Raw genomic sequence first — 25,014 nt, 5'->3', positions numbered from 1 at the left:
GTGTTGGATCTCTTTTTCCTGTATCCTTTGTCTTTTTCACTCCTACTGTCCAGTTCTTTATTTTGGTGATCATCTGCCAATACAGTTCCTTTTAGGGTATATGAGAGAGGAAAATGTCAAGACCTTATGTGTCTGAAGTGTATTCATTTTATCTTCACGCTTGTTGATAGTTTGGTTATAGAATTCTAGATTGGAAATAATTTTCCTTCAGCAATTTGAAGCCGTTGCTTAATTGCTTTCCATTATAACATGAAGTTAATAAAAGCTGATTTATATGTATAGGACCTGTTTTTTTGTTTTTTTGTTTTTTCATCCTGTACAGATGCTTGTAGGATCTTCCCTTTGTTCCCTAGCATTTCTGTTTTTTTGTTTGTTTGTTTGTTTTTGTCTTTTTGTTTTAATCTGTAGGTTATTTCTTCAACTTTACCTACTGAGTTTTCTATTGGAGTTTTAAAATTTCTGGCAACATTTTTAATTCTCAAGAGCTTCCCCCACCCCTACTTTTGAATATTCTTTTTTAAATGCTACCGTTTTCCTATTTCATTGTTGTCTATCTTCTGGCTCTTTAAGGATATTAATCATAGGGTTATTCTTTGTTTTGTTTTTGTTTTTTAGTTTTCTTCTTTCTATAGTCTCTTCCAAGTTGCTTAGTCTGTTTCGAGTTGGTTTTTCTCTGTTTCGATTGCTATGTTTTTCCTGCTAGAGACTTTTGCAGACTAGTCATTTAAGAAGGGGACACTAGGCTGGGCGCAGTGGCTCACGCCTGTAATCTCAGCACTTTGGGTGGGTGAATCACTTGAGGTCAGGAGTTAGAGACCAGCCTGGCCAGTTAGAGACCAGCCTGGCCAATATGGCAAAATGCCGTCTCTACTAAAAATACAAAAAATTAGTTGGGCGTGGTGGCGGACGCTTGTAATTCCAGCTACTCAGGAGGCTGAGGCAGAAGAATCGCTTGAACCTGGATCGCGCCATTGCTCTCCAGCCTGGGCAACAAGAACGAAACTCCACTTCAGAAAAAAAAGGGCTTGTTGACTGTGGCCTTTTCTTTGGGGGAATGCCATATATGTGTTACTTTAGGTCTTTTTAGCTACTTTCCAGAGAAGACTCCTGGCTGCAGGGTAACGGCTGGCAGCCAAGTGGGAAGAGACTTTGCAGGTTGCCTACCTTCACGTAAAACTCCCCTTTTAGTACTTTCTGCTGTGTATTACAGTCCTGAAAACTCTTTTCTTCAGTGTAGAGAATAGGATTCATCACTTTTTTCTTTGGATGAGGAGGCGGCATTTGTTGCTTCTTTGGAGAGGATCTAGAGCTTTAACAGCTTCTTAGAGAGACTTTCAACCCGTCCTTCTTCCTGGCCTCCTTCCACCTCAATTCAAAGCTACCCGGGTCAGCCAGTTCTTTGGGGAATGTGGAGAGGGAATTTTTGGTATAAAATAGCTTGGTTCTTGTTTTTTACTGATGACTTATTGTTTTGGAGTGTTTGCAACGTCTTGTCCATCTGCTTTCCAGCTTACCAAATTTGTTGCTGGTTTTGCTTTGCTCTCAATACTTTTATTTTTCCTTTAAAAAATTATCCGGCCGGGTGCGGTGGCTCACGCCTGTAATCCCAGCAGTTTGGGAGGCCGAGGCGGGTGATGAATCATGAGCTCAGGAGTTCAAGACCAGCCTGACCAACATGGTGAAACCCTGTCTGTACTAAAAATACAAAAAAAAAAAAAAAAATTAGCCGGGCGTGGTGGCATGTGCCTGTATTCCCAGCTGCTCAGGAGGCTGAGGCAGGAGAATCGCTTGGATCCAGGAGGCGGTGATTGCAGTGAGCGGAGATGGTGCCACTGAACTCCAGCCTGGTGACAGAGTGAGACTCCGTCTCAAAAAAAGAAAAAGAAAAAAAATTCTCTTTACTGATATTTTGAGTAGTGTTTTGGAAGAGAACAAAATTAGATACATATGTTTATTCACCATGTTTTCTCAAAATAGACCTGATTTTTGTATTTTATAAAGTGTGTCATACACACTTTTTTTGTGTGTGTGTGATTTTAGATGGATACTTCTGTGTCCTAGTTCCTCTGTCATTTGAAGGATTCGCTTGGTTTTTTGTTTCAGCTAGATGAAAGTGTAGCCATCTGAACTGTCCAGTACTTCAGCGCTGAGGATAAAATGTATGAAAGAATAAGGAAATTTATTTTTGTAGTTCTGTAAGTTCATCACAAATACTAGAAATAGCTGTTTTTAGAAGAAGTGGGTTTGGCATTTGGATTTTGTTTTTAAAAGGAAATTTTTTGTTTTTTTTAAAGAAAATCATCCTAAGGTTTTAAAACTTGTGTAATAAGTTTCCAGGTATAGGAAATATTTGGACTACTGTGTTTATTTGGGTATATTTGCTACTTCCTGTATTTTTTGGAGAAGGGTAAAGATATTCTTTCCTTGATAGTCTCTTCTAATTTTCTCAGCATCAGTAGTCTTAAGACTTGACCAGGGAGCAGTTAGAGGCAGAACTGACTATTTTGCTGACAGTAAAAGAAAAGGCCTGAAAAATAGTATGAGAGACCCTAGGTTGAATCTGTTAGTATTAAAGCATTGAATACTCTTAACAATTTATTATCACTTTTTAAATTTGTTAATTCTTTTTCTTCTTCATTTATGTACTAAATAGTCATCGCTTACTGCTTTACTCTATATTTTACCAGTTCTCACTTGGGGTTCTGTTGTCCAGTAGTTCCTATACTTTTTTCAAATATATACTCAAGTCAGACTTCATTTTTTTAAAAAATAAATTAGCATTTCTGTATGTGGATCTAGGGTATGTTAATATTTAAAGGTTCTGTATTTTTCTTCTGTGCATTCTTTTTTTGTTTGTTTGAGATGGAGTCTTGCTCTGTTACCCAGCTGGAGTGGAGTGGCGTGATCTTGGCTCACTGCAGCCTCCGCCTCCTGGGTTCAAGTGATTCTCCTGCCTAAGCCTCCCAAGTAGCTGGGATTACTGCGCCTGGCCTCTTCTGTGCGTTCTTGATTAAAAACTACTATAAAAAGGGCACAGGGCCTGGCGCGGCGGCTCACGCCTGTAATCCCAGCACTTTGGGAGGCTGAGGTGGGTGGATCACGAGGTCAGGAGATCGAGATCAGCCTGGCCAAAATGGTAAAATCCCATCTCTACTAAAAATACAAAAATTAGTTGGACATGATGGCGGGCACCTGTAATCCCAGGTAGTTGGGAAACTGAGGCAGGAGAATCGCTTGAACACGGGAGGCGGAGGTTGCAGTGAGCCGAGATGGTGCCACTGCTCTCCAACCTGGGTGACAGAGCGAGACTCCATCTTAAACAAAAAAAAGAAAAAAAAAAAGGGAGGGGGGCACAGAGATATAGCACAGTACTGAATAATCTTATTTTTTCCTTTTACTTGAGCATGGTATAGCAGATAAACTATCTTACAGGTAGGAAAAGGACTATGGGGTTAACGTGTGTGTGTGTTACTGTTTTAGGCAAATACTGAAGAGTACAGCCGACAAAGGACGATGTAAAAATTTACAAGTTCTGTGTTAGCAATTTGATAACACTTTTAAAAATGAGTATTATGGAACACATTTTTGTGAGGTCGTTAATATTCTCTGTACAGATTTTGGAGAAGTAAATCTTTTCTTTATAGTTAGAGCAAATGATAGGTTCTCAGGTTAAAGTGTCACTTTGGGATCATAAAAATACAGTGTTTTGAGAACTGAAGGCTCTTTAGAAGATTTCACAGTCTGAAACTGAAAATGGTTGTTGAAGATCATGGATGTGTTCATGGAAAATAAAATTTTTAGGATTCTGATTCTGCTGCTCACTACACTTAATCAGTAACTAAGTCATTTTCTGCCAGCGCATGAGCTTGTCTTTAAATTACTTATAGAGCCAGCTGAGTTGAGCTCTATTCTGTTTTCCTTGACAGATAAAATTTACCCTAGTCTGTAGGTTGGGTTCTAAAGGCTCAATATGAGCCACATTTTCATACCCAGTGTGTATTCCTCTTAGAGTTCCTTATGTACACTCCTCAGCATGCTTCAAAAAGATAGATTTTGACTGCCAGGTTCTTTTCTTTTATTATAATAGAGGTCAGTAGAATCTTTCTTAGTGATGTTTTACATGATCTAAATTAAAAGATTTTGTATTAGTATGTGTCACTTCGATAACATTAAATCTCTTTTCATTGTATGCACAACCTGTAAATAATTTAAAACTAATCTTAAAAACTGGAAAAAGGCTGGGCATGGTGGCTCACACCTATAATCCCAGAACTTGGGGAGGCCGAGGCAGGCGGATCAGTTGAGGTCAGGAGTTCAAGATCAGCCTGGCCAACATGGCGAAACTCTGTCTCTACTAAAAATACAAAAATTAGCCGGGCATGGTGGCGGGCGCCTGTAATCCCAGCTATTTGGGAGGCTGAGGTAGGAGAATTGCTTGAACCCGGGAGGCAGAGGTTGCAGTGAGCAAAGATTGCGCTGCTGCACTCCAGCCTGGGCGACAGAACGAGACTCAGTTTCAAAAAAAAAAAACCTGGAAAAAAATTGACACACGCCTACTAATTATCAATACAGTTACAGACTCAGTTTAATAAATAAAGGAATATTGTCTCTCAATTAGTACAACCTAATTATAAAAATAAGTAGCTGAGGGGATAAACAGTACTTGTTTGTTTTTGACTAATTAGAGCTAGATTTTGATTATTTATTTAGAGACAGAGTCTCTCTCTGTCCCCCAGGCTGGAGTGCAGTGGTGTGATGATAACTCGGTGTAACCTTGAACTTGTAGGTCAAGCAGTCCTCCTTCCTCAGCCTCTCAAGTAGCTGGAACTACAGGTGTGTGCCACCGTGCCTAACTAGTTTTTAATTTTTTTGTAGAGACAGTCTCACTATGTTGCCCAGGCTGGTGTCAAACTCTGGGCCTCAAGCAATCGTCCTACCTTGACCTCCCAAAGCACTGGGATTATAGGCATGAGCCTCCATGCCCAGCATCAAGTTATTGTTGTTTTTTTAAAGTTTTTGAAAAAGTGTGTCTTTCTTTAGTGCCAGCTGTTTGGAAATAGTAAGTTTATTTTGACTGTGGTATATCATTGTTTGAATATACAGCTGATGTTATTCAAAGTAGATGTGCCAAAAAGTTCTTGAGAGCACTGAATTAGTGAACACTGAGCTGTTGCTCCTAGGGGAAATACAGTGTTAGATTTCTTTGAGCCTCTGGTAACATTTTTGTTATCCCATTAATGTATACCCTTGTTTCATGTATGTTTCTTTTTAAAGGCACTGCATTTAGTGTATTATTTTAGTATATTCATTTATATTCAATAGCACTAGAACACATGTCTGAGCAAAGCTATCTAACTTGGCTTTTTCTCTGTAAGACACATCACAGCTTCCTTGTGTTTAGTAGCCAGCACTTCAGCAGTATGCTTGGGGGCCATTTTAAATAATGAAATCACTAACAAAAATATGAAAACTGTGTCACTAAATAGAACTGTGAAAAGGATACTTGTTTATAGTATGAGAGCTGAAACTAGAAAGCAGAGTATCATCTTGTTCAACCTCAACTGGGAATGTGCACATCAGTGGACTCAAATTTTTGTTGCTCTGCACATGTGCATGTCCATGAATAACCATATTTTGATTTGGGGGTTATAAATATGTTTTAGCGAGCAGGTAAATTCACAAATATGGAATCATGAATAATGAGTTTAGACTACGTTTATTTATTTCATCCCCTATTGATGGACTTACAGGTTTTTCCTCTTAGAAACAAGGCTATAGTAAATATGCATATGTAACAGCATACATGTTTGAGGAGTTTCTTCAGGGTTTGTCCTAAGAAGTGGAGTTACTAGTATGTGCATTTACAATTTTGTTAGCTATTTGTATTAGTCTGTTTTCATACTGCTGATAAAGACATACCTGAGACTGGGCAATTTATAAAAGAAAGAGGTTTAATTGGACTTACGGTTCCAGTGGCTGGGGAAACTGCACAATCATGGCAGAAAGCAAGGAGGAGCAAGTCCTGTCTTACATGATGGCAGCAGGCAAAGAGAGAATGAGGAAGACGCAAAAGCAGAAGCCCCTGATGAAACCATCATATCTTGTGCAACTTATTCACTCCACAAGAATAATATGGAGGAAACCACCCTCATGATTCAGTTATCTCCCACCAGGTCCCTCCCACAACACATGGAAATTAAGGGAGTACAATTAAAGATGAGATTTGGGTGGGGACACACAGCCAGACCATGTCACTATTTTATTGTTGCCAAATTATTCTCCAGAGTGGTTGCATCAGTGTATACTCTCACAAGCATTATATGAAAGTTTCCATTTACCCAGATTTTTGCCAGCTCATAGTATATGTATGACTTTACATGTTTGCTATTCTGATAGTTATAAAATGGTATATATCATCATAATTTTGAGTTTTCTGATTTCAGTGTCTTCAATTTGAATCTGTTAGAGACCAGTATTAATAGTTTCTAAAACAGTTGTTTTTGAACTGAAGACTTTAACCTTTTATTGTGATATTTGTCAGTAGTGATATGATCTCTATTATATATCCAACTTATTTTTCAGTTTGCTAATCCAGACTTTACACAGCCTATCTCAGAAGTTGTAGATGAAGTAATTCAGAATTGTCCTATTGATGTCAGGCGTCCTCTCTACAAGGTATTTATAGCAAAATTGTTATTCAAGGTCTAACTTAAAAAAAACTTTGATGTAGTCTGTCCATTTTTTGATATTAAACACCTCTCATAAAAAGGATATAATAGCATTTCAGTACTGTATACCTTTAAACTTTTCTTTTTAAATATTTATATTTATTTTCTCTCCACTAGAATATTGTCCTCTCTGGAGGTTCAACCATGTTCAGGGACTTTGGACGTCGCTTGCAAAGAGATTTAAAAAGAACTGTAGATGCCCGGCTGAAATTAAGTGAGGAATTGAGTGGCGGTAGATTGAAGGTTGGTTTTTTTGATTATTGGTGAGAAGGTTGAGGGTGCCTTCCTTGATTGGGATGAGAAATATTTGCCAACATTCCCTCTGATTTAGGAAAATAAGAGGAACCTGTCAGGTATTCTAATGGAAATGGTTAATGTTATAGATTTATGTCTATGATATTATGGATCATTTGATTCTTTTAGGATATTGTCTGTATTTCTGGAAAATAATTCTTAGTAATATCTGTGGAAAGACTTTTTTTTCTATACCTCTCTCATAGATAATTAATATAGTAGATTTCTTTGGATACACCAACAATAAAATTAATTTTGGATCCACAAAATTTTATGTACTATAGAAGGACAACGAAGCTGAGTTGAGATTGACACCATTGTTGAGTAGTCAAGCCTGCTCTCAAAAACTGACTTTAGCTACCACATAGCAACCTCAAAGTGTGCAATCAAATTGGTGGTTTAACAAAGTAACTTTTGTATTACATGTCCTGGACCTTTAGGCTTGAGGTAAAAAAAATCAAAATTAATTTAAAATTCTCAGATGTCTGCTTTCTATATTTAGAGATAGATTTTTCATTTTTTTTCATCCTTGTTAAATATTGAAGCAGAACATTGATTTAGAGGATAAGTTGCTAAATAAAATACCTTCTGCTTGGAAAATTACCAAGAATGAGCACTTTATCTGAGACTTCCACAATCATTCAGAATTACTTGAAAGTAAAGCACAACACTCTAGGGTTTGCTGATTGTTGAGAAATTGCATGATGGCTGACTCTTTTCAGCACCTATATTTTGATTCTCTTGAGTAAACCTAGCCATAGGAATGCAGTAAAAAGTGTGTGTTTTGGGTAGAAGGCAAAATATTGAACTCTGTCTCTATAACGTCATGACTTCATACTTAAGGAAGTCTACTCAGTAAACTTTTAAAATGTTGCCTTTGCTTTTGCATCCCCTTCCCAACCAACCAAACCACCAGCCCACCCACCCATTCATCCATTCATCTGTCCATCCATCTACTCTCCTTATCCACATACCTATCTACCCTACCTCCTACCTAAAAAAGAAGTCATTGGGTTTTGCAAGTATAATTTAAAATTCTCTGTACTGAGAATCCTACTAATCACATTGATTATGTGAATGAACGTAGTGCATATTCCGGTTTTTTTGTTAGAATGCTTAAGAGATTGACATTGATTGTCTTAATGGTGTGGTTATGGATGTATTAAGTAGCCATTTAGCTTTTAATAACTCATTACAGATATATAAGTAAAAAACAATGCTGTATGTTTTTGAGTACAGTATTTTAATAAAGTAAGATCATTTAACATTTTTAAACTTTTTACACTTGTAAATAAGAAATAAATTTACCCAGTGATGAGTACTGTATCCACATATCGAAAGAAACAGGTTGGGTATCCCTTTTTTGAATTGCTTTGTACCAGAAGTGTTTCAGGTTTTGAGTTTTTCTGGATTTTGGAGTATTTGCATTATATACTGGTTCAATATCCTTAATCCAAAAATCTGAAATCGGGAGCATTTCCTTTGAGCATCATGTTGGTGCTCAAAAAGTTTTTGGATCTTGGAGCATTTTGGATTTTCAGATTTGGGACGCTCATCATGTATATGAAAAACCTTGTGTTCAGGAGGACTGCCTTCTTCACCTTAATTTTTCTTGCTAGTAACTTTTATAGGTCTTAATAGCATGTGTTTATATATCTATCTATCTCTGGCTTCATTCTCCTTCAGTCTGTAATTTTTAATGGCAACCAAACAGCTTTGAAAAAAGCCCTATCATTCTGTTACTATAAATATGTGTGTACACACACACACATACACACACATACACACACACTGAATTGCAGATATGATGGTTCATTATCCCCAATCATTTTAGTATATTTCTAAAATCAGGAACATATTACAGTTGTCAAAATCATGAACATAACCTTGATCATCCAGTGTTATCTAGTTACAGAACTGATTCTAATTTTACCAGTTGTTTCACTAATGTCCCTTATAACAAAAGGAAAACCAAATACCTTTTTTTCCCCCTTATCCAGGATCCAGTCAAGGATTGCATGTTTCATTTACTTACTGTGTTGCTTCAGTCTGTTACATACTCAATGTTTTTTGTCTTTCTTGAATGAATGTAACATTTTTGAAGAGTACAGTCATTTATTTTGTAGCATATCCTTCAGCTTGGGTTTGTTTAATATTTCTTCTTGACTAGGTTCAGATTATGTAGTTTTGGTAGTGATGCCACAGAATTGAAGTTGTATCATTTTTAGGGCATTGTATCAGTAGACACATGATAGAATTTGTCCTGTGTGTGGATTTTGAGCATTTGGTTGAAGTTGTGTCTGCCAGATTTCTTCACTATAAAGTTATTTTGTTTTCCTTTATATTTAGTAAGAATCTTATGAGGAGACACCTTCAGACTATCCTGTTGCTCATTAAAGTTTCAATCACTAGTTTTTAGCATCCCTTGTGATTCTTTCCTAAAACAGTTATTGCTGTGGTAGTCGCTAAATGGCATTTTGCAAATTCCATCATTCCTTGTATGTTTTTAAGTCTTGTTTTACTATAAGGAGGAGTTTTCCCTTCTCCCACATTCATTTATTCTTTTAGTAATATCTATATGAACTCCTGATTTCTCATTTTGTGGTCTGTATCTTTAATATCACTGTGATATCATAATACCAGTAATACCACTCATCATTAATTTTAATGCCACTTTTTTTTTTTCCCCCCAGATTTGACCAGTGGGAGTTATTCAAATGGCTCTTAGATTTTTTTTTTTTGGATGTAGCCACATCTTTTTTTGCCTACCTCTGTACTTCCTGGCATAGCAAGGTGTTTCAGGCTGATCTTGTACTTTCTCTTTCTGGCCCTGGAATCAGCCTTTTTCCCCCCTTTTCTTTCTTCAAGACATCTTTGTCTTGTTCCTTTTAGTGGAGAACATTGCTAAGAAACCAAGCTTTGTGCTCATTACTACTGGGGTATCATGGAGTCTAGGACTTCTCAGTGATTAGAGTTAGGGGTGTGTGTGTGTCTCTCTACATCTATATCTAATTCTCTACGTAAATTAAAAACCATGAATTTTTACGGATGTCTCCAGTTGTAGAGGGTTCACTCTAGTTTTCTGCCCTTCAGTATTGTAATGCCCTTCTGTGACAGTGAGAAGCCTGGCTCCTGTTATCTGTGTAATATATTTATGTTTTTGCTTAATCCCAGAATATGTATATAATAGTTTCAGAATTGTTAATCCATACTGTGAAAAATAGACCCAAAACTAGAGTTCAGTATTTGCTTATATTTTATCTTTAGCCTGAAGGCTTATAAGATGCAAAATACTGTGTTCACAAGTTGCTTGAGTTAGTCCCTTTCCTCACCTTAGTATGCTTATGTTTGAAAAAAGTACAATTAGTTTAATTTGCTTTTGCTGGACTTTGTTTTGCCCCAACCTCCCCTTCTTTTAAGGTATTATTTTTAAATATGTAAAACACTAACATTTAGGTTCTTCAAGTCAGAACTGCATAAAACGTGTACTCATTGATGTTTTCCTTCCATTTATTCTGCTCTGTTCCCTCCCAGTCTCTTCCACAGTGTTCCCAACCACTTCTCTCTGAGACAGCCAGTCTCAGTTGTTTCTGGTTTGTAAGATACCACTTGAATTTAGTACAAATATTATTTTTGTGTATGTACATTTAAGGTTAAATGACACAGAAATTGTTATTTGAATTTACTATGAAGATGATCTTACTATGTCTTTCTTAGCCAAAACCTATTGATGTACAAGTCATTACACACCACATGCAGCGATACGCAGTTTGGTTTGGAGGATCAATGCTGGCTTCCACGGTGAGTGTGATGAAGCTTACTTTTATTTTATTTTATCATTACTGTTTTCTTATTTTATTTATTTATTTATTTATTTTTGAGATGGAGTTTCGCTCTTGTCACCCAGGCTGGAGTGCTATGGCATGATCTTGGCCCACTGCAACCTCCGCCTCCTGGGTTCAAGTGATTGTCCTGTCTCAGCCTCCCAAGTAGCTGGGACTACAGGCGTGTGCCACCACACCTGGCTAATTTTGCATTTTTAGTAGAAACTGGGTTTCACCATGTTGGCTAGGTTACTCTCAAACTCCTGACCTTGGGTGATCCACCCATCTCGGCCTCCCAAATCATTGGGATTACAGGCGTGAGCCACTGCTCCCGGCCTTTATTATTATTTTTTATTGAGATGAGGTCTTACTATGTGCCCAGGCTGGTCTCAAACTCCTGGGCTCAAGTGATCGTCCCACCTCAACCTCCCAAAGAGCGCTGAGTTTATAGGTGTGAGCTGCTGCGCCTGGCTGAAGCTTATGTTTAAATTTATAAATATTTTTTTAAGATAGAAGAGTCTATCTGTACTTAGTGAAGAACAAAGCAAATTCCTTTAAATTTTATCTAAAAATAATAGGAAACTTTGTCTATATGTATTTGTAGTATTTTAAAAATTGGAAGTAATTTAAATTTAATTGGAAGTCATTTTAATTAATTTATTTTTTTTTAAGCTTGCTAGCCATTGTTTTAGAGTGACCATTTTATACTATGTTTTAAAGTTTATCTGTAGGGAAAGTTCTATTAAAGCTGGTAATTTAGTCATCAGAAGGTCCTTGTTTGTTCTGTTTAAGTATTTAAAAACATTAAGGTAAAAGTTAAGTTTCATTGCATAGAAAGGATGATGTTCTCCACTGAGTAAAGGGAATTATTCTAAATCCTGTCCCCAAATTAAAATGTCTTTAAAGCCCCCTTAAAAGGTATTCTAGTGTTCTAATACCATTAACCTAGGAAGTATTGGTGTTTTGTTCTGGTAGTGCATGGAATATTAAAATGAAGGAGCTTTTATCTGAATTATTGAATAACTGTACAACTTTGGATTTAAAACCATTTCCAAAATAGGAGGTGAAAGTTATTTTCTTCCTCAATTTTAGTCTTCTTCAGTTGGGCCTTATAACCTAGTTGAGTTTGTGACTTTGCCTTGAGAGATGAGGTAACACAGCATGGAACAGTCTATCTTTTCCAGACCTTGAGTGAGGAAGGCAAATGATCTAGACATTTCTTAGAACTAGACGAAAAATGATCATAGCGTGACTAGGAGTAGTTTATCTGTAGTTAGGCGAATGCTGCTTCTTTACATTATTGGTGCAATGAAAGTGTGGGAAAGTCTCAACAGAAGAGACTAGGCATTTGAGAACCTTCCATTCTTCAAAATTTCAGAATCCTCGCGGCAGGTGTGTGAGAGAAGGATAGGGGGACAGGAGTTAATTGCTCTTTTGGAGTTCCGATAAAGATTTATAGCTGGTTGTAAGTCATGGCTGCTTGAATTTCTAAGCTTTCATGCCATGAATGGACTAATAATAAACATTTTAGACTTAACATCTATTTTAAAGCATCACTCTTTAAAATTTATTTCAGTATACTTTGAAGATGGTAGATTTTTGACCTTTATAAAAATACACATTTTTTGTTTTCAGCCTGAGTTCTACCAAGTATGCCACACCAAAAAGGACTATGAAGAAATTGGACCTAGCATTTGTCGTCACAATCCAGTGTTTGGAGTCATGTCGTAAAATTGACTTCATAGTTATTGGGGTTAGGGAGGTGGGGAAGAGATAATCTTTCTGATTACCTGTTTTGTCTGGATGGCTGGTTTTGAGGTTTTAAACCTGACTTGAAATAGTAACACCAAACATGATTATACAGGAGTATTTTAATAAGTGTATCAACATGCAGATGTAGAAGAGAGCGAAAGTGATTGTGTTTTTCTTTAGATTGAATATTTGAATCTTATGTGTAACAAAAAGAAGTGGGTTTTAGTTCTTTCTGTGCCCTGATATTTTGTATATTAATGAATTATCCAAGATTTGATGGGATTTATCAGTGTGTAGATAGCTCTATAATGCTTGAATTGTACACTTCTAAGTGTGCAGTGCAAGAGCTTGTTTATATTTCATACTTTTTATACTTTGAGGAAAAAAAGTCAAAGAAAAATTGTATTTGAGGGAAAAAACCATGACCAAGTAAAGGATAAATTCAAAAAATAGCCTCATGAGACTTGGCATACACACTCATGGGATTCCAGTTATTATGGAGTGCTTCCATCCCTCTCCACCCCTTCCCCCGAAAAGATTTTCTTTGCAAGTGCTTTTGGAACTAAGAGCTAGTATCTTGGATTAACTGATGCCTGCTAGTGCTTTCTGATTACTTGCATTCTGTTTCTTGCTTTAAAAGAAGAGTAAAGACAAGAGTGTTGGACCAGTATTGCAGTTCTGTAGTGTTGTTTCTTATAAAAAAACAAAACAACAACAATAATTTATCAAAATTGGCATATTTAAAGCCTAACAACATTCTAATAAAGGCACAAATTTCTTTTTAATACTTGTTTCAGGCTCTTTAATCTCTTTATAAGTTAACTAATAAATCTATTTTCTTCAAACTTCTGCAATAGTTCTTTAAAATCACAACAGTTGTTAGCAAGCTGACTTTTTTAATGTGCTCAATACAAATACTTGTGAACTTTTAATATGTTGAGTGCTTTCATTTTGATAACTGGATCTCCATTTGATATTTTCATTTGTATAACTCATTTGCAGTCTGAAAATTTTTTTTAGTGCCAGTCCCTAAACATACCATTGAAAGTTAATTTTCTTTGCATTTTAAAATATCTGGATTATGAAGAAAAAGTGATGAAAATAAATTAAAACTGAATTACCTTTTCTAATGTTTTTTTTTTTTTTTAAAGTAATGTAATTCTACTTTGTTTTTATGTATGTGATATGATATCTGTTTCTGTTGAGATTTGGGAGTTATTGAAATCTCTGTAATGTGTATGGTGGAAAATTTCTTGTGACCTTAAAATTTTACCAGTTATTTATAGAAAGATAAAATGGGAAATGTTTCATAGGCTTTTTACTAGCAATTGTCAGTGAACACTTGAACTCCATTATTCATGAAAATAACACGTTAGGATTAGAATACTTCTATTCAAAAGTGAAATAATATAAAGTGTTTAGTTTTTTGTTTTTACTATGAAGATAGAATTGGGGAGTAAACTTCAGTTTTTGTTTAGAGTGGATCTGAATATTTAAAATCCTATAATCATTTTTGTGAATCTTCCTTCTTTGAGTATGGAATTGTAAAAGACAAACTATATATCCTATAGTAGTATCATCGTCAGTATCAAAGGTCCCCCCCTTTTTTTTAACTGGAAAAAGTATTCCACAAACATAAAAATACTATTCAAACAGTACCAAAGAGTAGATTAGCAAAAGTAAGTTTTTTTTCCCTAGCCTGTCTCATTTTTACATCATTACACAGACTATTTGGAATGTCTTAGATGTCCTTGTATTGTAATTTTCTGTGTAGATAGAAATAAATGTAGCTTTCTTATTTTACACAAATAGGAACTTACTGTATATACTGTTCTGCACTTTGCTTTATTAAAGATCTTTTGATAAAGAACTATATTGATAAGCAGTAAAGATGTCTTGCTGCTGGCCCAATAAAATATTGTTAGCATCGTCATAAATGTCTTTTCCACCGGCGATGGTTGGGTAGTAAGTGAATAAGCTAGAAAGACATGTGTATAAAGCTGTTTGATGACAATCTCAGGCATATTTATACAGAGATGTTCTTAACTGTTTGCTACAAAAACGTGAAGGTCAAAAACTTTCTTTAAGCTTACATTTATTTGGGGAGACAAAACTCCAGCCTTTCTTGTGTATTTCCTGATACCCCTTTTGCTCTACTTTTGGAGGAGTGAACCCTAATAGGATGGTAACAGCATTCTTGTTTCTTTATATCTCTCTCCTGTGATTGTATATCGTTTTTTCAACTTAAAGCAACTTCAGCTGGAAATATGTAGAGGTTGACCAAGGTGAACTAAAAAGTCTGTAACACTGATTAGATATCAAGCAACATGAGCACGGTACATTGGAAAAACACCAACTGAAGCCAGTGATTGAATTTTTAATTCTGTTTCTGATAATTGATGATATAGCTCCTCGAAATCTGTTTTTTGTTAAAACTTGGAAAATATATTTTTATTATTTTGGACAAAGTATTTGAACTCTCTGGACCTTAATTCCATTTATATATCAGGTAAAGGCATTATGCTGGATTATCCTGCAATTTCTTTGAGTTGTTAGAATATAATGTAGCTTAATAATAGCAATATTAGCAGTGTAGTAGATTCTGACTGCAAAACCTAGCCTTTTCTGTTGATTCATTTGTAGTAGTTAAAGGTGTTTTCTGATTTATCCTTTTTAATAGGCAGTGCTTTGATCAAGTGGGCAATAGTAATGGACAAATAAAATCAATGGTCATTATCTTAACTTGATGCCTGCTTTTCAAAAAGTGAGCAATTTTCACGTCTTAACCCTTAGACATTAATTCATGGCACCTACTATAAGTACTCACCCTCTTACCTATCTTCTTTTCTGTAAGAGATAAAGTGGTTATTCAGACCCCCCAATACAATTTTTTGCTTTATATTCACAGCTACTTAAAGATCAAAATAACTATTCTTGCAGATATTTCTAGGAATATATTTAGAAATAATATGAAATACAGGGATAATAGGCCAATTATGATCTTTATTCTTAATTTCTACAGAAAAATACTGGAGAATATATTTATAGAAACTTCTTTCAGATACTAGAATGTTTATAAAATTATTGAGGAGATTATTTGTGTTGTAAAAGACTTATTTGTACCATAAAGAATGTTTTTGTTCCCTTCATTCTGGGCTAATCTGTCAGTAGTGAAGTCCAGTCTTAAACCCTTCTCTTACCAGCTCAACCTTGATTCCTGTGACCCATTCTTTCTGAACTTTCATAGTTCATAGTCACTAGGCATGAGTACCTTGGATAGCGCTCTGAAGTCTCTCTGTTAGCACCCAGATTTCCAACTCAGGTTAATTGGTACTAATTCTATTAGCTGGTATAAATAATCCAAAATCTATGCAAACTCTGGGAGCAAAATGTTCTACTCAGTTTGGAATCCTGTGCCTTAAAATATATTTCATTGTAACAGCACCTTGTATATATAGTTGGCCAAAGACAGAGTTATTATAAGTTATGTGGGACTTTCATAGCAAATCTTGACAGTAAATGCTTGGTTCCTATATTAGGTCTATATCCTGAATTGACCTTTAGCAAGAATCTTTGGATCTGCTGGAGGGCTGGCATGGCTTTTGGACTTCAGTGAAAAAGAATTTCTGCTACTCATTGTTGATAATGCTTCAATACTGTATAAATGTTTATCCTTTTCCATATAATTTGTTTTCTATTATATGAGAACTTTTATTATAATTTGCCTTGGTCTTGATAGACTCTTAACAAAAATAAATTAAAATATGTGGTCATCTGAGGTATTCTCCATGCTATAACCCACTTTAGCTGATGCATTTGGAGCTTGGGTGCTGAAATTAAATATAACCTATTTGAGTTAAGGATTTATTACTAGTGCTCCAGTGGTCACAGGAACATTAAAAAAGAAACGATAGAAATACATGATCTAGGAAAGAAGACAACTGAAAAACATGAAAGAAAAAGATGAAAAAGTAAAAGTATATGATATTCTATTTTGATTTAGCAATTGTTTTCTAGTGTTCTGTCAGTTTTTGGTGACCTTTATAATTACATTAAAACTAAGATGCTGAATTAAAATAAAGTTTCCCTTTTATTCAAGCACCAGCATTCACTTATATTACCTATGTATTGCATCAAGTTTTGGGCCTCCAATCCCAGAACATTTATTGACTGTCTACTGTGGTTCAAGTACTGTGCATAAAGATGAATTAATATTCTGTCCTTGGCTTAGAGGCTAGTCTAATAGTAAAGGCACTCTTAGAGGAGGGACAAATATTTTGCCTAGATAAGATCTGAGAGACAGTAAGTGTGAAATTTCTGTTTCTAAAAATGGTAGTAATAGTTGTTTAGAGGGAGAAATCCAGCTATGTAAGGTGAAAGTGGGGCTTGTAAAAGTGGATCTGTGGTTTAAAAATAGTACTTTGCTCCTAAAATTTTTACCTAAATGTTACATCTAACAACAGATGAAGAAAGTAATTCTACAGTAGCATCTTCTTTATTCATTTCATATTTTCAGTGCCTTACGTATTGCTTGGCATATAGTAGTTGTCTCAGTAGATGTGTTTGATGAATGAATGAATGAAAATTATTTTTCATGTTAAAATTAAAACTGAATTACATGAGTATACAACTTTTGTTCCTTCATAATACCCATATTTGTCAAATATGACCAAGTTACGACTTTTTTTCTGTTCACTGGTTTCCACCTTAAAAGTGAAATTCTGCGTAAAATAGTGGGGGATTACTAAGTGATCATAACTTTTCTGAAGTAGGTCTTAAATAATTGTCTAAGTCTTCGGTCATTTCCAAATCTCTGTAGTGTAAATGATCATGGGCTCTAAATCAGATCGTTGTACAAGGATAATTGAAATGTCCTGAAATGTCTTGTAACATTCAACATGAGCAGTAGAAACATGACTAATTTCTACCTCTGGCTTTTATTGATCAATTTTGACTCTCTTTTATTGTCCAGAGCCCATGTTAAACCACTTGATTTAGAGATGGCTTAATTCTAAACTTCCTCCATTTTTGATGAATAAGATTCAAGGTTGCAGTAGATTGTTAATCTTATTTGGAATTATTTTAGAAAATTGATATCGGAATTGGAACCATACGTCTTTTTCTTATTGGGGGTACATGGGCTCTTTCCCAAATAAATTCGTGAACAACAAGAAAATCTGAGACTTGTTTTTAATGCCATAATGATTAGTTGGAATAATGTATATATTCATGAGATGACTAAAGCACTAGTGGGGTAGTTTCTACTGCAGTAGACTGATTTTTCTTACCCCAGACCTTGAAAGATGAATGTTTTAATAGATGGAGAGTAGGTGGGGACAATGTTTTAGATATGGCAGAAGCAACTTGAGTTACAGCAATTGGGGAAGGGAATAGAATATTGTGATTAGGAGAAGTTAAGTTAGGAGAAGAGTGGGAGGGAAGATTGAAGGATATCTGACACCTTCAAACACACCCTTGAATACAAACATTGGCTGAAAAAGTTGATGCAGTTCAGGGTGAAATCACAGACATGATTGACATAAATAGCATTGTGGAAAAAGTGACTGCAAAGACCACACAAGTAGTGGCAGAATAGAACTTATTGGTTATAATTCTTTTGATATTTTACTGAATAACATATGGTTTATTAAATGTTTTTTCAAAATTAATTTGGCAACATTTCTTACCTTCTCTGACTAATTCTATTGGGAAAGCTGATAGCAAAATTACTGTGCTAGACTACTAGAGGGAGGTATCAGATGACCAAGTCATGTTTGATACTACAGTTACCAGGCTAATGTGCGGAACTAATGCAGGAACCTAAAACTCAGCACTCTATTTGAGATTGGATTGGACTTTATGAATAGGCAATGAGCTCTTAAAAGAAAAATGACATTCCATATACAGAAAAACCATGGGGATTTCACACCACCTAATCTAGCTCTGCCACGGAGCATAGTTGAGGTCTTTCACATTTTGGCTATGTATCTCCACGTTGGTGCTAAATTTGTGTACCTCGTTTCTGATCTCACTAATACTGAAAGTTCAACTTGCCAGTGACATAACAGGATCTTTTATGAAATAGTACCTCACTTGACTTATAAAGACTAGTAAAACATTTTTAGGCTACAAGTAAAAGGGAAGTTTGTGATGATGTTATAAAATACAATGCTTGGCATGTGGCAGATGCTTAAACATTTGGTGAATAAAGTTATCTTCCTTTTTTTTTTTTTTTTTGAGACGGAGTCTCGCGCTGTCGCCCAGGCTGGAGCGCAGTGGCCGGATCTCAGCTCACTGCAAGCTCCGCCTTCCGGGTTCACGCCATTCTCCTGCCTCAGCCTCTCGAGTAGCTGGGACTACAGGCGCCCGCAACCTCGCCCGGCTAGTTTTTTGTATTTTTTTTAGTAGAGACGGGGTTTCACCGTGTTAGCCAGGATGGTCTCGATCTCCTGACCTCGTGATCCGCCCGTCTCGGCCTCCCAAAGTGCTGGGATTACAGGCTTGAGCCACCGTGCCCGGCCGTTATCTTCCTTTTAAGATGGTCCACTGAAAAAATGGATCAGCCCTTATATGTGTATATATGTTTTAATGACCTCAAGCTCAAAGATCTGCTAGTGATCGCCTTTAGGTAACATCTGAGTTAAATGTCTCTGGAGTCCCCTGCCACTGGTATATCTCAAAAGAAATAGCATTATTTGGTTTGGGCAGTACTATCTTTTTCTATTTATCTATCTACACCTTTATAAAGTGGAAGGTTGCAACTCTGGGGGCAATATTCCTCAGGGTATTAGAACAAGGAATGAAATGCTTTTATGTATTTTCCCCTCAAGGAGAAATGACTTCTTAAACCCCAAGTGGAAGATTTTTCATTCAATCATTAGTATTCTAGTATTCTTTCTGAAATTGAAGTAGCAACATCCCTTTGACCTGTTTCACAAAGTTGACAAATGGCTTTTTCAGACATTTAGCCAAGAGATGGAAGGAATGGCAGATGTGGCTTCTGAGCTTACTCCTTCCCTCCACCCACTAGATGTCTCTCTCTTCTGCCCTTATCTATAAGTGAATATATTTCAGTAAGGCTTACTATTAAAAGCAAATTGAATCTGGACCATAGGAATAATGCGTTTCGTTTTCCCATTTAAAGCACGCCATTTTCAGTCATATACCCATGACTTCAGTAAAACTAAAGATATTCTTTAGGCTGTGACAGTAATTTGCAGTGGGATTTATTTATCAGCAGTATTGATTTGGAACATTCTGTGTGCTAAGCACTCTTCAAGGTGCTGCGGGTAGTGGTGAATGAAACACGTGAGTTTTGCATTCTGGAACTTTAAAAGTATATTCAGGTTACAACAAAGTAATGTTAAAATTTCAAAATCAGAAATAAGATTGTGTACATTCTTGCATTAATGAAATCCAGGAGAGGTAAAGGATTGAGTAACATTCTAAGATTCTTTTTTGTTTTTTTCTGCCCTTAAAATTCTCTTTTTACAGTACTTGCTAGTGTTCTCTACATTTCTTTTAAGGTTAGACTTTGTACAATTTCTGCAGTTGAAAAGATGAGAAGTTAATTGCATAGTCTACTGAAACATGTAAGACATTTTTACCCCTTAATATTACATTACACATACATGATAACTGGCTTTAATTCATCGTGGAGATTTGAGGCGCTCATAAACTGGCTCAACATGTGTCCGTTGAGAATGTATGTACTATACATGAAGGTTTCTTCCCTGGAAAAGAAAGTTGAGAAACTATTTCCATATTTGCAACATGTGATCTAGAACTGCATTAAGTGGTGTGTTTTTCATGTTTCAATCTGAATCCTAAGTGATAGCACGGATTGGTTTAACCAGTTGCTCTTTATTATTTTAACACAGAACTGACATTGGTATGCCACTCCCAAGATACTTTTTCCTAAGGTGAACTTTACCATGAAAGAAGATTGTGATTTTGATTTTATATCCCAAAACATATTTACTCAAGGTATACTCTCCTCTGTATCCTAACAATTTAAGTTGGCTATTTTCCACAGAAAATTTCAATAACTTAAAAATGCTCAAAGTTATAAAATTATGTTAAGAACTAACTGAAATTGTGTGGTGTTCTGAGGTCCAGGCATTACGTGCTCGGGGTCACTTTATCCTTGGCTAGATCATTACCCTTTCCAAAGCAGCTGGCCTCTTTGGGCTTATTATAAACTTACAAATGAGCAACTATAGAAGGAAGTAAAGTTCCTTAAGAAAGTGGATGCAGGCCATTTTAGCTTAAGTAGTAAACAAACCAGCTGAAGCTATACTTTATCAAGAAAGCAAGCAGCTTTCTTTCCTCCATGTGCTGCCAGATTCTTTTACAGTATCCTTACAAACCTGCAAAATGGACTCAAAATTGATAGCTTAAAGCTAACATTTATAAAGAAGATCCTCATCCCAGTTTGTGAATTTTGGGGATAGCACTTCAGATTGAGATAAAAGCTGCCTGAGGTTAGATACAAATGAAAGCTTGTAAGTATTTTGAAAAATAGAATAAGTATGTGTTCTGACAGTACAAAAGTCTTTTAGGTAGCCTTGAGTTATTTTAGAGTGAGGGAGCTTTGCATCTCATTGTGCCAGGTAGGACTCCTGCTCTAAGATGTCTCTTACACATCTGACTCAGCTGTAGTAATGCATGTGTGATGTCGCTCCTGACCTCAAGAGGGGGCTCCACACTTAGAGTAAAAACAAAGCAGTCTTACATGGAGAGGCCTTCCTGACACTTGTCATCACTGCTGCCTTTGAATGTGTACCTTATGTGTCATCTCTGAGATAAGGGCCAGTTCTGGTACATGTGGCTGATCACCAGGACATGGTTGCTGATCAACAGGACATGGTTGAATACTTGGCAAGGACTTCTCTTTAGGAATGGTTTTCATGTATTAGTCTAGTTTTAATTAAGTAATTAAACATTGATGAACTTGATTATATTTTGGTGCAGAGCTGAACTGCTTTATCAGATGGGAAGTTTTGTCTCATGTTCACTAAATCCCAGTGAGTTTACCCTAGGATTATTAAACACAGAGAAGTTCTAGTTTCATGTCTTTCACTCTTCTGAACAACAGCTTTTTGTACTGTCTGTTCTCTGGTTTACACCCGCTAGACTAATTTACAAACAACTCCTTGCAGTGTATTAACATTTCATGATGAGATGAAGTGGAAAGTGTTCCTATGACACAAAAGCCCTTTACCGCGGGGTTGAGAACAGCTTTCCATTCCAAATGGTGTCATTATGTTCTCTATAATGGGTGTGATTGTTTAGTAATGATATATTTGAGCTGAGATGATTGAACATACATTATTTGAGTAATAACTCGATAGGCTATGCCTTTTTAAGCAGTTAATGTATGCCTAGGGTAAGATAAGACGGAAGAGGCTCGTTGTCATCATCCATAAAAAGAGCAACATCTAAAAGGTGCAGGTTTGAAAGTGTATTTATGTAAACAGAATTTACACAGGCTGTCCTGTGTGCATAGCTGTTTCCTTTGAAAAGTTCCCTTTGTAGGATCAACTTTGTTGAATGGATTCCTAGTGAAATACTGTTTTTTGTTTGTTTTTTTTGTTTTTTTGTTTTTTTTTTTGAGACGGAGCGAGACTCCGTCGCCCAGACTGGAGTGCAGTGGCCGGATCTCAGCTCACTGCGAGCTCCGCCTCCCGGGTTTATGCTATTCTCCTGCCTCAGCCTCCCGAGTAGCTGGGACTACAGGCGCCAGCCACCTCGCCCGGCTAGTTTTTTGTACTTTTTAGTAGAGAACGGGGTTTCACTGTTAGCCAGGATGGTCTCGATCTCCTGACCTCGTGATCCGCCCACCTCAGCCTCCCAAAGTGCTGGGATTACAGGCGTAAGCCACCGTGCCCAGCCTATTTATTTATTTTAAAAATCAATTTCTTTTTTTTCGGGGAGCCTGCTCTCACTGTGTCACCCAGGCTAGAATGCAGCAGTGCAATCATAGCTCACTGCAGCTTGAACTCCTGAGCTCAAGGGATCCTCCCATGTCAGCCTCCCCAGTAGCTGGGACTACAGGCATGCAACACCACACCTGGCTAATTTTTTTGTGTGTATTTTTGGTAGAGACGGGGTTTCACTGTTAGCCAGGATGGTCTCGATCTCCTGACCTCGTGATCTGCCCATCTCGGCCTCCCAAAGTGCTGGGATTACAGGCTTGAGCCACCGCGCCCGGCCGTGAAATACTGTTAAAATAATGTTTTTTCCAGCTGAGGAGGAGTGGCTTGCCTTCAGTTTTGCAAGTGGGAAGCTCTTCTAATTATAGAAGAGCTCCCTAACCTGCCACTTGACCTAACCTCTTTAGGTTGATGAACTTGAAATACTGCCTCTTCTTGGTAATCAGGTTCAGTCCAAAATTTTTTTCCGAGTATGTACCATATGAGAGACACTGTGCTAGACCTTGGTGGGAATACAGTGCACTTTGTATTTATAGCCTACCAGGGAGACAGCCCTGAGTATTACTAACAAAATGCAGGACAGTGTGTGTTTAATGTTGTAATGGAAGTGGGTAAGTAAAAATTAACTCAGACTGAGAAAGTATAAATCTGCCTTGTCCTTCATCACACACAGATAAAGGCAGGAGACAATATTTCTCCCAAGGACCTGCTGCAGCTGTAACCTGTCATAACTCCCTTCGAGTGACTATTGCCTTCTCTCTCACTGAGAAACTTTGTTCTCTAAAATCATAGACTATCAGAAATTTTACTGTTGAAAATTCTTTCAGTAAGAATGAAACATCCCACTTTTATGTAATTCACTTTAACACAGAGAAGCAGCCTTCATTCCCAAAGGAAATGCAGAACTTCAGATAAGGACTTCTTGGACACACATTCTACATCCATCTTAACTACAGTTTCCACGGATACAGGATACTAGGCCCACTTGCACACCTGATCCCTTTAGACACAGCCCTGCTTTGTTCTGAGCCTATGGAAATGCTGATTCATTTGAATTTTACCCCTCCCCTAAACCTTAATTTCCGTGGTTACTCTGTGCATAGTTTCCTTCATGATAATGGGTCATGTTTGTCAGCCTATAAGTTGGTTCATAGAGGCTTTGGGCTGATTGTGCTAGATAGAAGTACATTCCAAGTGAAAAGTACAAAAGGATAGAGAAATTGATTTTAACTGAGTGTTCAGGAACACTTTAAGAAAGCAGTTGTATTCATAGTATTTATTGTCACTTTTTTTTTGAGACCGGGTCTTGCTTTGTTGCCCAATCTGATCTTGAACTGTTGGGCTCAAATGATCCTCTTACCTCAGCCTCCTGAGTAGCTGGGATTACAGGTAAGAGCCACTGCACCTGGCTGTTGTCACTGTTTTTAACAGTATTTGATACTGCAGACATGAACCAAGAAAACTGTATTGATTTTTTTTATTTCAGTAATTCTCAATTTAGCATTATGTATGTGTATTTACATAATATGTAACATATATCCCTTTATCCTGTGTTTTCCACTTTTAATGGTTTTGTGTGTATTTCTCTTTTTCTTTTTTTCTTTTTTTGAGACAGAGTCTTGCTCTGTCACCCAGGCTTGAGTGCAGTGGCACGATCTCAGCCCACTGCAACCTCTGCCTCCTGGGTTCAAGTGATTCTTGTGCCTGAGTCTCCTGAGTAGCTGGAATTACAGGCATGCACCACCACACCGAGCTAATTGTACTTTAGAGACGGGGTTTCACCATATTGGCCAGGCTTGTCTCGAACTCCTGACCTTAAGGGCTCCGCCCAACTATGTCTCCCAAGTGCTGAATTACAGGCGTGAGCCACCGTGCTCAGCCAGTTCCACCTGATTTTTAAAATTGCCTTGGCCAGCATTGGATACACAGTAAATATTTAGTAAATGCTTTCCACATTGAATCAAATAAGTTTCCCATCTTAGCTAGTTCCTTGAAACTTTCCCGAAGTTTGAAACCTAATAGATCATCAGTGACATCCTCTTCATCATAGTTTCACCTCTGCCTAATAAAGCACAAATTACTCTTAAGCAATGAGGCGCTGTGCAATTGAAGCCTTTTATAGCTCCATTTGTCTGCAGTCACCTAAAAGTCAATGGATAGATGTGTTTGTCATAATGTGTGATAAGTGCAAATAACCCTTGTTAGTAGTGTCGTTAGAGATGAAATAGATGCATAGGAACTAAGAGGTCATAAGCTGTCAGGTTTTACTGTAAGGAAATATAGAATGTCATTTGCACCTGAAAATGTGCAGAAGTAAATGGACAGTTCTTCACCACAGTCTAATTTGTTTTTCAAAGCTTTGCATGTTTACATTTGTTCACCCACTACCTTAGTCATGGCATAGCAAAATAAACCATAAATTAAAAGTAGCTCAGTATACCACTGAAGAAGTCAATAGATCTGAATATAGTAGCGTAGAAA

At 36.7% G+C, this 25,014-nt stretch overlaps 1 protein-coding gene across 2 annotated transcripts in view; it reads left to right on the top strand.

Annotated features, from left to right (window-relative positions):
• Positions 1-16,696, top strand: part of ACTR3 (actin related protein 3) — a 74,929-nt gene extending 58,233 nt beyond the window's left edge. The window contains exons 9-12 of one of the 2 annotated variants that reach the window (XM_017947906.3): positions 6,583-6,675; positions 6,846-6,971; positions 10,740-10,823; positions 12,482-16,696. In XM_017947906.3, coding sequence (XP_017803395.1) covers positions 6,583-6,675; positions 6,846-6,971; positions 10,740-10,823; positions 12,482-12,577 — 399 coding nt within the window. In that variant the 3' untranslated portion in view covers positions 12,578-16,696. Of the gene's footprint in view, positions 1-5,973; positions 6,558-6,582; positions 6,676-6,845; positions 6,972-10,739; positions 10,824-12,481 lie in introns of those variants that run through there. The other variant, XM_021923526.2, reaches the window with a different exon arrangement.
• The last annotated feature ends 8,318 nt before the right edge of the window (positions 16,697-25,014 follow it).

Source organism: Papio anubis, chromosome 10 (genome assembly GCF_008728515.1).
Source record: "Papio anubis isolate 15944 chromosome 10, Panubis1.0, whole genome shotgun sequence".
Taxonomy (NCBI): domain Eukaryota; kingdom Metazoa; phylum Chordata; class Mammalia; order Primates; family Cercopithecidae; genus Papio; species Papio anubis.
This window is presented reverse-complemented; position numbering and strand designations above follow the sequence as displayed.